Below are 14,518 nucleotides of genomic sequence, written 5' to 3'. Positions count from 1 at the left end.
CCAACTCCGGACCCATGAGCAGAACTACCCGACCCACGACTTGGAGCTTGCAGCCGTAGTGCATGCCCTTAAGATTTGGAGACATTATTTGATTGGAAATAAGTGTGAAATTTACACCGACCATAAGAGTTTGAAATATATCTTCACCCAACCGGATTTAAACTTAAGGCAAAGAAGGTGGTTGGAGTTGGTCAAGGACTATGACTTGGAGATTCATTATCACCCCGGGAAAGCAAACGTAGTAGCCGATGCCTTAAGTCGGAAAAGCTATGGACCCGAGGATGACCATCTATGCGAGGAAATGGCACAATTAAACGTGCACATTGTTCCTCGAGGTTCCAGCCAAGTGCTAAACGTCCAATCGACATTAAAGGATAAGATTAGGGAAGCCCAAAGCTCGGATCAGGAGTTAGTAAAGATCTGCAAGCAAACCGGAGAGAACAAAGCGCCAGGTTTCAGAGTGGACGATAAGGGAACATTATGGTACGAGGATAGAATTTGTGTACCCCAGAATGGAGATTTCCGGCAATTGATCATGGACGAAGCCCATAACTCGGCCTACTCTATCCACCCAGGATCCACCAAAATGTATATGGACATAAAGCAAAAATATTGGTGGAATGGAATGAAAGCGGATATTGCACGATTTGTGGCTCATTGTGATACTTGCCAAAGGATCAAGGCCGAACATCAGAAGCCTGCGGGATTATTGCAACCCTTGCCTATTCCGGTGTGGAAGTGGGATGAGATAGGAATGGACTTTGTAGTGGGACTACCCCGAACACAGAAGGGACACGATTCCATATGGGTAATTGTGGATCGACTCACTAAATCGGCACATTTCATACCCGTAAGGACCACTTATGACGGAGAAAAGCTGGCAAAACTTTACGTGGAAAATATAGTGAAGTTACATGGAGTGCCCAGCAGAATCGTCTCGGATAGAGGGACCCAATTTACATCTAGGTTTTGGAAAAGCCTACATAAAGCCATGGGCACTAAGTTAGATTTTAGCTCCGCATACCACCCACAGACGGATGGTCAAACCGAGAGGGTGAACCAGATCATGGAAGATATGCTGAGAGCATGTGTCCTGACCTATGGAAACGATTGGGAACAGAGTCTGCCCTATGCAGAATTCTCGTACAATAATAGTTACCAAGCCAGCCTGGGTATGTCGCCATTCGAAGCCCTCTACGGAAGAAAGTGCAAGACTCCCTTGATGTGGTCGGAAGTTGGAGAGCGTGCGCTAGTAGGACCCGCGCTCATAAAAGAAGCGGAAGAAAAAGTAGCGGAAATCCGCGAGAAATTAAAAGCGGCTCAGTCCCGACAAAAGAGCTATGCAGACAAGAAGAGGCGGGAGCTAAGTTTCAATCCGGGAGAATTTGTCTATCTCAAGGTTTCACCCATTCGAGGAACACGGAGATTTCAGGTACAAGGGAAATTGGCCCCTCGATACATTGGACCGTATCGAGTTCTGAAGAAAGTCGGAGCAGTGGCTTACCAACTAGAGTTACCAGAAGAAATGTCAGATATACACCCAGTATTTCATGTTTCGCAATTGAGAAGGTGTCTGAAGATACCCGAGGGAGAACATGTGCCGGTGGAGACAATAGATCTACAGCCGGATCTGCGGTACCAGGAAGTGCCGGTCAAAATTCTGGACACAGTCATCAGAAGGACAAGAAACTCCGAGGTCCGGATATGCAGAGTCCAGTGGAGCAGACACGGAGAAGAGGAAGCCACCTGGGAACGCGAGGAGGCCCTAAAGAAAGAATTTCCCCATCTGTTTAGGAGCCAGCCGAATCTCGAGGACGAGATTCATTTAAGTGGGGTAGGTTTGTAACGCCCTGAGAATTTACTCAAGAAAAACCGCGCGCTAGAGTGTTCAATTAATCACTCGTTGTCGAGATCCTAGCTCTAACCCCTAAAACCCTATCGCCGTCTCATTCTGCACCACTCACGCGCTAGAATAAATCGTAAAAACGGTTCGAGATCAAAACCCTAACCCTAATCGGATCGTCATTCCGCATCGTTCGAGGGCTTGTCGCTCGCGCGCGACCGCCCGCCGCGATCAACGCCGGCACTCCTCATGCCGCGCGCCAATCCCGCGCGCGTGGCCGACCGGCCGCGGTCGCCGCCGCGACCGGCGCCGACGCGTTTCCCCCCCTCTCTCTCCTTTCTCTTTTCCCCTTCCATTTCTTCTCCCTTTTCTCTTTCTCTTTCTCCCTTTTTCTTTTCTCTTTCTTTTTCTCTCTTTCTTCCCTTCTCTCTTTTCCCTCTCCCTCTTCCCTTCCCGGTCTCCTCTGCCGCTCGCCGCACACCGCCCAGGCCGAGCGCCGCGCCTGTGCCCGGCCGTGCTGCCGCGCGCCCACCCCGCGTGCTCCGCGTGCCCGCGTACCGCGCTGACCGCCTCGCCGCGCCACCCGTCGCCGCACGCCCGCCCTGGCCCGCGCCTCGCCGCGCCGCCCGTGCGCGCAAGGGCGCGTGCCGCGCCGCCCGTCGCTGGCGCCCTGCCCGACCGCGCGCACGCCGTCCCCTCCTGGCCACTGTGGCCGCACAGCGCCCCGCCCTCGGCGCCCACGCCGCTCGACGACGCCCACAAGCCGCCGGGGCACCATTAATGGCGCCCCGTGCAGCCGCCGGTCGCCACCCCCCCGAGGGCCTCCTTCCCGCCGCCCTCTCCCTATAAGACCCCCCCCACCGCGCAGCCGCCTCCCCACGGCCTCCACCGCCACCTGCAGCTCCTCCCCGAGCCCACAGAGCCGCCGCCACCCACAGCTTCCCCTGCCGCCCGCCGCCCACCGTGGGGGCGTCCCCTCGCTCCACCTCGGCCCGAGGTAAGGCCGGGGATGGGTTCCCCGCGCCCCCCTCCCTCTTTTCCCCCACTCCCGGGCCGCCGCCATGCCTTGGCCGGCCGGATTGGGCCGCCGCCGGCGCCCTGTTCTCCTCCCTCCCCTGTTTCCACGGCTAGAGGAAGAAGAAAGGGCTATTTTGCTCTTAGCCCCCTCCCTCTCCCCTAAGTGATTGAAATAGCCCCCACTCTATTAGCCTTTTTGCAAAAATGACCCCACCCTTTCCGTTAATTCAAATCAAACCCTTCGGAACATAAACCTAAACGTATTCGACACCTTTTAGCATGCTTAGGGTATTTCTAGGATTTACAAATAGGCCCACACTCTTTCCGGATATTTACAAACAAGCCCTCGAACCCCCGAAACCATCTTTGGCTCGTCATTTTATGTGCGAAACAACCTCCGATTGACCCGAAACTTTACCACACCATTTCTAGCATAGTTTTAGCCGTGCCATTAAGAAACCACCTAGAGATACCACCCCTAACTCCGTAACTAAATTGTTTCCGATTCAAGCTCGACGATAAAAGCTTTTACTTCTTGTGCTTGATTGTGTGCCTGTTTGATTGCGTCGTAGGACACGGAGTGAACGAGGAAGCACCCGAGCGTGACCAAGCAAACGAGGATCAATACTGCGACCCCGAACCCGAGGGACAGTGCTTCGACCAGGACTTCTCGCAAGAGTTTGACGATGGCAAGTTCAATTCCGCCCTTTGATGCATGCTTTGGTCCTAGTTTTTATAAACACAACCCAGTGGCCTGTTTTATGAAATTGCATGGTTTTGCGTGCCGAGAACATGGTAGGGTAGCCACCCTTGTTGTGATAACCATACCTTGAATACCTGATTTTTATGAAGGAAATGCGTGTGTGTGTGTGGGAAGGGATAAAATGTGGTTTTGAAAAGCGAGTCAGACGGGATGGACGGCAGTTCTGTGTGGATTGCCGCTGGTGTGCTCGTACCTGTGTGGTAGGGCAAGGGAGGGAGATGTCCGTCCTGTCACCCCTAAGGACCGAGTTGTTGTGACATCTCACCCAGCTTCCTGTCGTGCGAACCACTTGACCGTTGTATGGGCAACGGCTTGGCCTAACCCCACTAGTTAGTCTGATAGCCATCAGGAGAGCTGGGAGCAACGGGTGATCAAGGAGACGGGATAAGCTCTGTGTGACTTATGCCCCGGTTAAACCTCGGTGTTAGGTCGAATGACCCCTTGATAGATCCCGAGGTGGCTAGTCAGGTCTAGCTAAGGTGGGTAAGGGCTTCGATGGGATCTGCACCGGCACTAAGGTGTTCGTGCTGTGGTACCCCGCCTGTGGGTAAAGTTGCACACCTCTGCAGAGTTAAAATCTATTCGAATAGCCGTGCCCACGGTATTGGGCAAGTTACGGTGTGGTCACATAACTAGTGATTCTCTCTGGGAATGAATGGGCTGGCGTGAGTTGTTTGGAAAGTGTCCGGCAGTTGTGCCGTGTGCTACGGCGGGCGGGGAGTCCGGTAGCAGTTTAAAACTTGGATCCTGTGTGGATCAAAATCGTGTGCTCCTTGGTATTAGAAAACTCGTTTTGGAAATCGTTTTTAAACGAACCCTTGCATACAGTTGAGTTTTTCCCAAATGAACCATAACCTATCCTTGGATTGTCCCGTGCATATGATTACTGTTATACCCCCCCCTCCGTGGGTGTGATTGGACTTGCTGAGTACGTTTGTACTCACCCCTCTCTTACTTTTACAGTGGAAGACCCAGACTACATCCCCGAAGACAACGAGTAGGGTTTCGTCCTGCACCCAGTCTTGCCTGTGGTTGAGGCCACCGTTGGATTCCGCATGGCGCAAGACTCTGATGATCCTTTGTTCGTGGCTAGTGTAGTTGTGTGGGTTCTGGTTGTAATCCTCGCGATAGTGGCGCTTCACTGCCCATTACCGCGTAGAGTTGTACGGTGATGTACCATCTGATGTAATAAAAGTGTTATCAGCCTCCTGGGACTGATAAATCAACACTTTTAAGTCTTCCCTGATGGGGGGACGCTTCACTACGGTAGTTATTTTTTCTGACCTCCAACAGCATAGGCAAAAGCATACTGCATTCCACTGGTAGTTGGCTCCCGCCAGCGGCAAGAAATCTCTTTCCTCTCGAACCGGCGAGTTCTCCCTTGCCGCACAACCTTCTCTCTCCTCCTACCCAACTATTGACCGTTGGTCCAGCTGCGGATGGCTTGGCCTGGCAGAGCATGCATTTTAACTTTCCTCTCCCTACTAGTCAAAATACCTTGTTTTTATGCCTACTCTGTTGGAGACGGATATCTAGTGCTATAGTACTCCCACAATAGGCATTTTGCCTTTGCCTAGCCGAATGGCTCGCCTGTTGGAGTCACCCTAATGGCCATCCCATGCCAAATTGCCAATCACCAGTACATCCAGATTCCGGAACACGCTCTTCACTGAAACCGGGGGCCTATCTGGATTCAGTACGTGGCAGAGCAGTTAGCGCCCTTTTAGTCTTTTACGTGCCCTCCCTCCATAATAGGTTATTTTCAATTTCAAATTGATCTCATTTACATGTTTTTAATGGAGCGTCCGTGCTTATAAAACGAGCATCAATTGCTTCAAAAAAAAACTGATCCCCAGACAAAGAAAAAATATATTGTTGTTTTTCTAAGGCCAAACCTGCCACAAGGACCCTTCAGAAAATACATATCCTGTCAAGCATCAACATGCAAAAAGCAGCCAAAACAATCTATTATATTAATAAGAAAGTGTTAAAAGAAGTTACCATATTCGCCGAGAGGGTCGAGAAATTCCCACGTTAATCTTAAAAAGAGAAGAATTTGCACTATTGAATTTTACGAAGATCTAACGGTCTAAACTAACTCATGAGTCCATATCAAATACAACTAGTAAATAGTTAATTTCAGAATTAAAAAATTATAAAAATGAGGACATGACCAAAGAATCCATGCCGAATAGGATTAGAGAGGGTCTAGAAATTCCCACGTTTATCTAAAAAAGAGAAGCATTTGCATTGTTGGATTTTATAAAGATCTAATGGTCTAAACTAACTCAAGAGTCCATATGTATGGGAGTGTTAAAAGAAGCCACCACGTTCGAGAGAGTCTAAAAATTCCCACGTTAATATAAAAAGAGAAGGATTGGCACCGTTAGATTTTATATAGATCTAACGTTCTAAACTAACTCAAGAGTCCATATTAAATACAATTAGTAAATAGTTAACTTCAGAATTAAGAAACTATAAAAATAAGGACATAATCGAAGAGTACATGCCGAATACTATTAGCAAATAGGTAAATTCGGAATAAAAAATAGGACTTAATCAAAGAGTTCATGTCAAATATAATTAGTAAATAGCTAAAATCGAGATAAAAAGGCAGCTTATCCTATTGTGGCTCTGTTAAGCCATGACGCCATGTCGACTGCTTGGCCCATCAGTGTATGTTCGTGCTGCATTCTTGGCCGTTGGTACGCGTGGGTAAAATTTAGTTGCTCGCTGTGTAGACTTACTGCCTAGCAAGGCTGCTACCGGGATCAAAGCATGCATATTGCGCTAGGTGAAAGTTGGTAGCCAAGGCCCAAGGGGAGGGTGGCAAATGGCTACAAAATTAAACTGGTTGCTATAAATCTTTGATCCTCCTGTATGAATTCAAAAAGTCGAGTACGCAAGTTCCATAAGAACGTTGCACATACCTGCATCTGTCCTGAGCGAAGCACGGAGCAATAAAAAGAAGAATTTGCATCATTAGATTTGATGAAGATCTAACGGTCCAAACTAGCTTAATAGTATGATTAGTAAATAGCTAATTTTGAAATTAAAAATTAGAAATATTAGAATATGACTAAAGAGTCTATGCCGAATATGATAATAAATATCTAAATTCGAAATTAAAAATAGAACTTAATCAAAGAGTACATGTCAAACAAGATTAGTACATAGCTAAATTTAGAATTTAAAAAATAAGAAATTTAGCACTTGATAAGAGAGTACATGTTAAATACAATTCGTGCATAGCTTAATTCCAAATTAAAAATTAAATAAATTAGCAATTAAATAAAGTGTTCATATTGGATATGACTAATAAATAGATAAATTAAAAATTTAAGAATAAAGAAGAAAATTAGGAAGAAAAATAGTTAAATAAAAAGAAAGTATGTGCCATATATAATTAATAAAGAACTAAATTTAAAAATAAAATAATGAAACTAGATAGATTGATTTCTCTTGAGTTGGCAAGCAAATTACATATGTAAATAGCCTATGTAAAATAAATTTATTCAAGCTGTTTTTAAAAGTGTGGCTTGATCCCCGCTCTAATAAAAATATATACAAAGTTGATTTTGACAATAATCTAATGGTTTAGTTTAATTCAAAGAGTTCGGTAAATATAATCAATATATATTATAACTTGAAATTATAATAATACAAAATTTGTATTATTTTGTGTGAGTTTGGAAAGAAATAAAAGAAATAAAAAGTCCATAAATTAGCATGTGTACAAACACTAAATTACAAGAAAGGTAATCAAAATGGTATTTAATTTTCCATCGATACTTGGAAGCAAATTAGTCAAATAAAGAATAGAGGTATCTAGACTTTTCATATTAGTGCCACTATTGGTACGACTTCTTTTGTTGCTTTTATAATAAATTAACTATTACTTTAATTGCGTATGTGTACAGCTTGCTAGAGCAGTTGCCCGGCAATTCAGAGTACACCAACTACATCATGTCAATTGCTGTCTTCTAGGTTTTCAGATTTACTATAATTTTAATTTGAAAATCACTAGAAAGATACACTGTTATCCTTCCGGTCATGCTACGTCAAATAAACAACATTATATATTAATCCTTATGGATCCTCATGGATACATAGCTAAGTAGTGCTTTGACTATAACATTTATTGAGTCTTGACATGCCCTTCATCATATTGTTAGAAATAGAGAGGATGAGCCAAAAAAATAGTTTCACTTGCTTCTCCTCCCTCCTCAGAATCTAAAATATTCTTAGAATTGCCAAAATTATCATTAAGTAGGTGCTTTGCCAATTTTTGAAACAGCTTCAGTCAAAAAGAATGGTTTCACCAATGAAATCAATGATAAAATATTTTTAGAAGAAGTCGAAACCTTACCAAATAGATCAGGCAGCATGACAACAACCACGAAAAATAATTAGAATGATCATGGAGAAGCACAACTTAATAGCAATAGCTTACAGGGAACAACTATGATCAAAAGAAAGGTGAGAAAAAAGTTAACACGAGTGAAATTATGAGAGGGTGATGATGACCATAGAGGGTGGCAAGTATATAGGAGAAGATTGTACTTTATAAGCTATAATAGTGAATTTGTAAACTAGGTTCGCACGTGATGGAAAAAAGGTGCAACAGCTGTAAGAAAATATAGGTGTACGTAGGTATGGAGCTTTAGGAAATAGATATTGAAGAATAAAGAAAAGATAGAAGATTATTTACTTTTCTGCTGGTATACATTAAATAATTATCGAGATCTTCGTCTAAAAATTTAAGGATTATATTTTATGAACAATGTAAGTAAAAATCTCTATCACAAATCAAAAGCTAAAATAATATTTATGAAGTTCACCGCAGTGGCAAAAATATTTCAATATAATATAAGCTTGAGACGTCATGAAAATATAAAAATATATATTTATGAAGAAGATATTCCATTTTCTTCTGAATGTATATTCCAAAAAATATTTCACAAGATATGATTGATGTAGAAAATATAGATGAACTCTCGGTTTAGATCACCTGAAAAAACTACAATAACATTATTTGAGAAAATATATAAAAATTAGAAAAAAAACTAGCTATCCGCAATTGAAGAAAAGAAAAGACAGTCTCAGCTCTCTGAAGTCTGAACACTCAACTAAACAAATCTGAGCTCAATGATTCGCTGATGAAACAAACCTCCCCAGCGCCAGGCCTGCACCGCGCGCAGAGCCCACACTTCCGCGCGCTTCCTCCTTCCCCGGCCGCGGCAGCCGCCGCCTTCGAGTTCTCTCCCCTTCCCCAACCCCTGTTCCCGATTCCCACACCACAGGAGGAATGGCGATCTCCGCCCTCTCCTTCCTCTCCGATCGCAAGCGCCCAATCGTCGTCGCGGTCATCCTCTTCATCGTCCTATCCTCCCTATTCCTCCTCTTCAACCCCACGCCTTCCGCGCTCCCGTTCTTCTCCTCCCCCTCCTCGCACCTCTCCTCCTCCGAGACCTCGATTCCCGTCTACTCTAACGCATCTGCACCCGAAGCCCCGACCTCTGTTGCCTCCAACGGAGTCAGCAGCAGCAGCACTACTGCCGATCCAGTTCCCGTCTCTGCTGACGCGTCACCGCCAGTAACCGGTACCGCCGTCGCGTCGGACGGGGTCGGCGACAGCACCACCGACCCGCCTCGGCCAGACGCCACCGCCGACCCCGGGGACGCTGCGGCCGATGTGCCCCAACCAGATCACGGCACGTCACCTGCCGCGGCTGAAGAGAGTGGATCGGCTGGCAACAATGAGACTGCCGCGGGAGTCTCGGCCGAGCGGGATGCGGAGGGGCAAGGCGGCGGCGCGGTGGAGGAGCCGGTGGAGCTGCCGTCGTGGGAGCTCTGCGAGGTGGGGAAAGGGGTGGTGGCCGCGGACTACATCCCCTGCCTCGACAACGTGAAGGCGATCAAGGCGCTCAAGTCGCTGCGGCACATGGAGCACCGGGAGCGGCACTGCCCGAAGCCGAGGCCGAGGTGTCTGGTGCCGCTGCCCGAGAGGTACCGGCGTCCGGTGCCGTGGCCGCGCAGCCGTGACATGGTGAGGATGCCCGCTACTCTTCGGTAAGCGAGGAAGCGGTTTCTACTGCTGTTTGTTTATTCCCCAATGGTTGAGTAGTGGTAGCAGTAATTTAATATGCTAATCTGTGCTCCTATGCTCTGGTTAGGAACTTAAGGATGCACTTTTGTAGTAGGTGGTCCGCCGGTGCCCCGATTGTAAGATCCAACTGAGCACATGTTTTTAACATTCTTGAAACTGAATAACAGACAGACACTCTGTCAGAGTAGAGAACTGTCAGAGACTTGGCTGCAGGCTTAGAAATTAGTAATTTAATATGCCCATCTTATTGAGTTTTACATAAAGCATGTTACCAGGTTGTGGATTATGTGCATCCATGTGATAAGTGGTAACATATACTTTTGCAAACCTTTTTCATCCATTTCGGCAAATGACCCTTGGGAACATGGCTATGCTGTATGAATACTGTCTATCAGCTGAATTCAATGCATCTGTAATGGTAAAATTTGTAGTGTAGCTAGTTTATGTTTTATGTTTACCTTGGTTGAACAATCAGTAACGTATACCATTTCACTTGCTAAATTCAGATTTGGTATAACAATGTTCCTCACCCAAAGCTAGTTGAATACAAGAAGGACCAGAACTGGGTCAGGAAATCTGGTAACTATTTTGTTTTTCCCGGAGGTGGGACTCAATTTAAAAATGGTGTGACCGCATACATTCGATTCATTGAACAGGTAAATGTTACTTCTGCTCCTTATGTAATTCTGAGCTATGTCCAGTCAAATATTCATGCATGTAATGCTGCTTTTCCGATGGAAGTTCATTATATTATTGGTACGTTTGTAATATCAGCATTGAAGCCCCAGTGAGTCAAAAGAAAAGCCATACTTGCATTATTTGGATAACCATCAGAAATAGGAAAAAAATCTGGATTAAAGTATTAAACATGACCAATACACTGTTCTACTTTTTTCTTTCAAACTCACAGCTTGCAATATTTTTTTTTTTTAGATTTTGCCAAACATTCATTGGGGAATCCATACAAGAACTGTCCTGGATGTTGGATGTGGTGTTGCCAGCTTTGGTGGATACTTGCTTGACAGGAATGTCATTACCATGTCTTTTGCACCCAAAGATGAGCATGAAGCTCAGATACAGTTTGCACTGGAGCGTGGGATTCCTGCTTTTTTGGCAGTGATTGGAACACAAAAGCTTCCCTTCCCTGATAATTCATTTGATGTGATCCACTGTGCAAGGTGTAGGGTCCACTGGTATGCTGATGGCAAGTACTTTGGAACACTTTTATATTATCTTGTAGTTATTCTCTATTCTATTCAATACAAAATTGTTGGCTTATTTTGTTCTACACTATTTTGTGTAATGTGTGAGATACATGCATTTTTTAATGCTACTCTACTTGGGGCGTACAGGTGGAAAACCACTGTTGGAGCTCAATAGAGTACTCAGGCCTGGAGGATACTACATTTGGTCTGCAACTCCTGTCTATCGCAAAGAACAAAGAGATAAAGATGATTGGAATGGTTTGTGACAGCGATCTATCACCTCATATTCTATCAACACAAATTTTCACATAAAATTAGTCTGTCAAACAAATTACGCACCTTTGCAAAATAACAAGTGCTATTTAGGCTTCATCCACGAGGGGTTTTTGTTTTTTTCAATCTGATCCCAACATATTAGCATCATAAAAGAGTAGGTTTCTAGTTTCATTTCACATCTAGTCATGTCAGTGTGCAATATAGCATACCAATTAAGAACATTTATTGACAAAAATATGAGAAATGCAGTGGCTATGTCAGTTAATGGAATCCATCAGTTAGTCCATTAGGAAATAATAGTCATTGTTTTTAATGTGGTCGTTATCAATTATCATGTATGACTTGTGTTAGGTGGTCATACATAAAATTGAAATTGTTTTTCACTACGGTTAACAAAATAGTGCATTGGTAACTTATTTGTTTCTGCTTCAATCTGCAAAATTCTGTTTGTTTTGCGAACCTATCACATAATTAGGCAGAGAACAATCTCTTATTACTGACTGGATTTGTGTTACATTGTTGGCAGCGATGATTGCTCTGACCAAATCGATCTGCTGGAGGACAGTGGTCAGGTCTCGGGATATCAATAAGATCGGAGTTGTTATATACCAAAAACCGACATCAAATTCATGCTACCATAAGAGAAAAAACAACGAACCACCTCTGTGCTCTGAGAGTGATAGATCACGTTCTCCTTGGTAACATTTTCTTGCTGCCCTTTTCTTTCTTTTTTCGTGCACATTGTTTACTGGTGATCTATACCGGTGTCTATGATCACTCTGCCTGCACATGGATGCATCAGTGGCCAAGACACACACGATTTGTACCATCTTGGGCCGTGGCTACTGATGCATCGCCTTCAGAGGGATTATGTTATGATCTTTATTCATGCCATATATATTATCTCATTTTACCTTTCAGGTACACACCTCTCGATAGTTGCCTGTTTCCTGCTGTTTCAAGTTCAGGTGGAGGAAATAGCTGGCCCATTTCATGGCCTGAAAGACTTAGCATGAAGCATTCAACTTCATCTAAGAACTCTTCCATTCAGTTTTCTCAAGAAAAAATTGATTCTGATGCAAACCATTGGAAGGACCTTATTTCAGAAGTGTATCTCAATGAATTTGCAGTTAATTGGTCTAGCGTTCGCAATGTTATGGACATGAATGCTGGTTTTGGAGGGTAAGCAAAAACTGATTTGAGCTCTTTATGCAATTTAAGGTGACTAATTGACCATATGAACTGTCACGACAATGTCATTTAAAAATTCTAACTTTCATTTCTGCTTGATTCCTACGAATTTATTTCCCTTAATTTTACTGAATTTTGTTAGACTGCTCAGATGTGTCAGACAATTAGAATTGCTAATTTGATAAGGTACTGAAACAATGGCTTTTCACCTTTTTTAGCTGCCATAGTTTTTTTTTTCTTGTTGAAGGTAGTAATATGCTGTATTTTCAGCGATCGACTTTGCAATCCTTGGCTTGAACTTTTCTAGTGTTTAATGGAATGCAGTGTGCATTCAGCCTGTCAGTGTTTTCTAGTCCTGGATTGAGAGTTGGGAAGGTACCTCATTAAAATCAAGAATCCAGCTTTATTCAGAGGACATATGATCTGCTTGCATGATTCTTTTTGGTCTATATTTTGTTATTACATTTAAATTCAAATTTACTTTTCAGATATTCTTATTTTCTTAAAATAGTGATTAACTAAGTGCTTCATTTGTGGTGAGACATTGATCAAGATTGTTTCCTTAACAGATTTGCAGCATCACTTATTCGGCAACCATTATGGGTTATGAATGTTGTACCTTTTGATCAGCCAGATACATTGCCCATTATTTTTAACAGAGGTTTGATTGGGGTATATCATGACTGGTGTGAATCTTTTAATACATACCCACGAACTTACGATCTTCTTCACATGAGTTATCTACTAGGATCCCTTACAGAAAGGTAAACAAGCTTGTCTTATTGTTGAAGAACTCTTGCTGTTAATATTCTGGCACTCTCTTGTACACAACTTCATAGCGAGCAAGCTTTATATTTGTTTCATACTTTAGGTGCCATATCACTGAAGTAGCAGCGGAAATCGACAGAATACTTAGACCTGGTAGATGGTTTGTGCTCCAAGACACTATAGAAGTGATAAGAAAGATGGATACTCTTCTTCGTTCTCTGCACTACAAAACTAGGATTATCAAACAGCAGTTTCTTGTTGCCACCAAGGGTTTCTGGCGCCCTGCCAATACAGGTCCTCACTCATGATGATTGCTCTTCCACGCCAGATGGAGCCATGGACTCATGGGTACATCCAAAGTTGTGTTGATTATTCTGATTCTTATTACATTGGTTCTTCTCATAGCATAGATGATTAGAGGACACACTGTAGCCCCATGTCAAGGTGAGTTTCAGAGTTCCAGTTTTCCCTGCTTTGTTTCACTATTTTTTAAAAATGTTTTGGCCATGTGAATTTCTGTTTGGTACTGCAAACAGGTTGAATCATCAGTTAGTGCTAACAAGTCTATTAGGTAATTCTAGAAGCATTTTTTTTAATATTTATAGCTATAAACTGGAACAATATGCCATCAGTATTTTGTATATTTAGCTATACAATTCTTGTCTTCTTGCAAAATAACAATTATGGGTTTTGAATTATTTCTCCTCTGTTCATTTATTTTTCTCGACCCGTTTTCTATAAACTGCATGACTATATGAGTATATGACTCGTTACAGTTAAGCCATCGAGGCCAAACTATCTGGTTGCCATTCGGCACAGCTGATCTTTTACCTATGGAGCTTTATCTTATAGAAACATTCTACTAACAATTGTCTGAACTGGTATGGACACAACGTTACTTTGATACTGAAACTTCTTCAGTAAAGTTTGGATGCCAGCTGCGAGAACTGAAAAGACCCCATGAGATGAACTAGAACTCCAGCGGTATTATAATTTGCCCTTGCCCTGAGCTAATTCATCCTCTAATCCCCCGAGCCCTGCTGTTCGATGCCATGAGCTGCTCCATTTCAGCACCTTCAGGCACCTAGCCGGCTAGCCGTTACTGACTTACTGGGCACTTTGGTTAAAATGTTGGTGCCACCATTTCTCTGGTATGGATGCCAGTGCCGTTGGGCGAGCACGGAGCAAGCCGTGAGGAGGACAAAGGGGAAGGTCTACGTGTTTGTTGGGCGCGACGCCACAGATCACGGTGGCGAAGTACGGATGGAAAAGGAGATCTGCGTTCTGTATAAGTGGATGATTTGAGGACAAGCTCGTCGGCATCCGGGTTGGGAATTTCCTCGAAC

The 14,518-nt window shown here is 43.8% G+C and overlaps 1 protein-coding gene across 1 annotated transcript; it reads left to right on the top strand.

Moving 5' to 3' along the window:
• The first annotated feature begins 8,806 nt into the window (after nt 1-8,806).
• On the top strand, nt 8,807-13,870 carry LOC112891538 (probable methyltransferase PMT23). Its single transcript, XM_025958426.1, has 8 exons — nt 8,807-9,672; nt 10,239-10,388; nt 10,666-10,936; nt 11,085-11,195; nt 11,740-11,911; nt 12,135-12,395; nt 12,974-13,168; nt 13,276-13,870. Exons 1-8 carry the CDS (start codon nt 8,932-8,934, stop codon nt 13,478-13,480), a joined length of 2,106 nt encoding a protein of 701 aa, XP_025814211.1. The 5' UTR covers nt 8,807-8,931; the 3' UTR covers nt 13,481-13,870.
• The last annotated feature ends 648 nt before the right edge of the window (nt 13,871-14,518 follow it).

The sequence above is a fragment of the Panicum hallii genome, chromosome 5 (assembly GCF_002211085.1).
Source record: "Panicum hallii strain FIL2 chromosome 5, PHallii_v3.1, whole genome shotgun sequence".
NCBI classification, from domain to species: Eukaryota; Viridiplantae; Streptophyta; class Magnoliopsida; order Poales; family Poaceae; genus Panicum; species Panicum hallii.
Note: the sequence above shows the minus strand (reverse complement) of the source record. Positions and strands in the feature narration are given on the sequence as shown.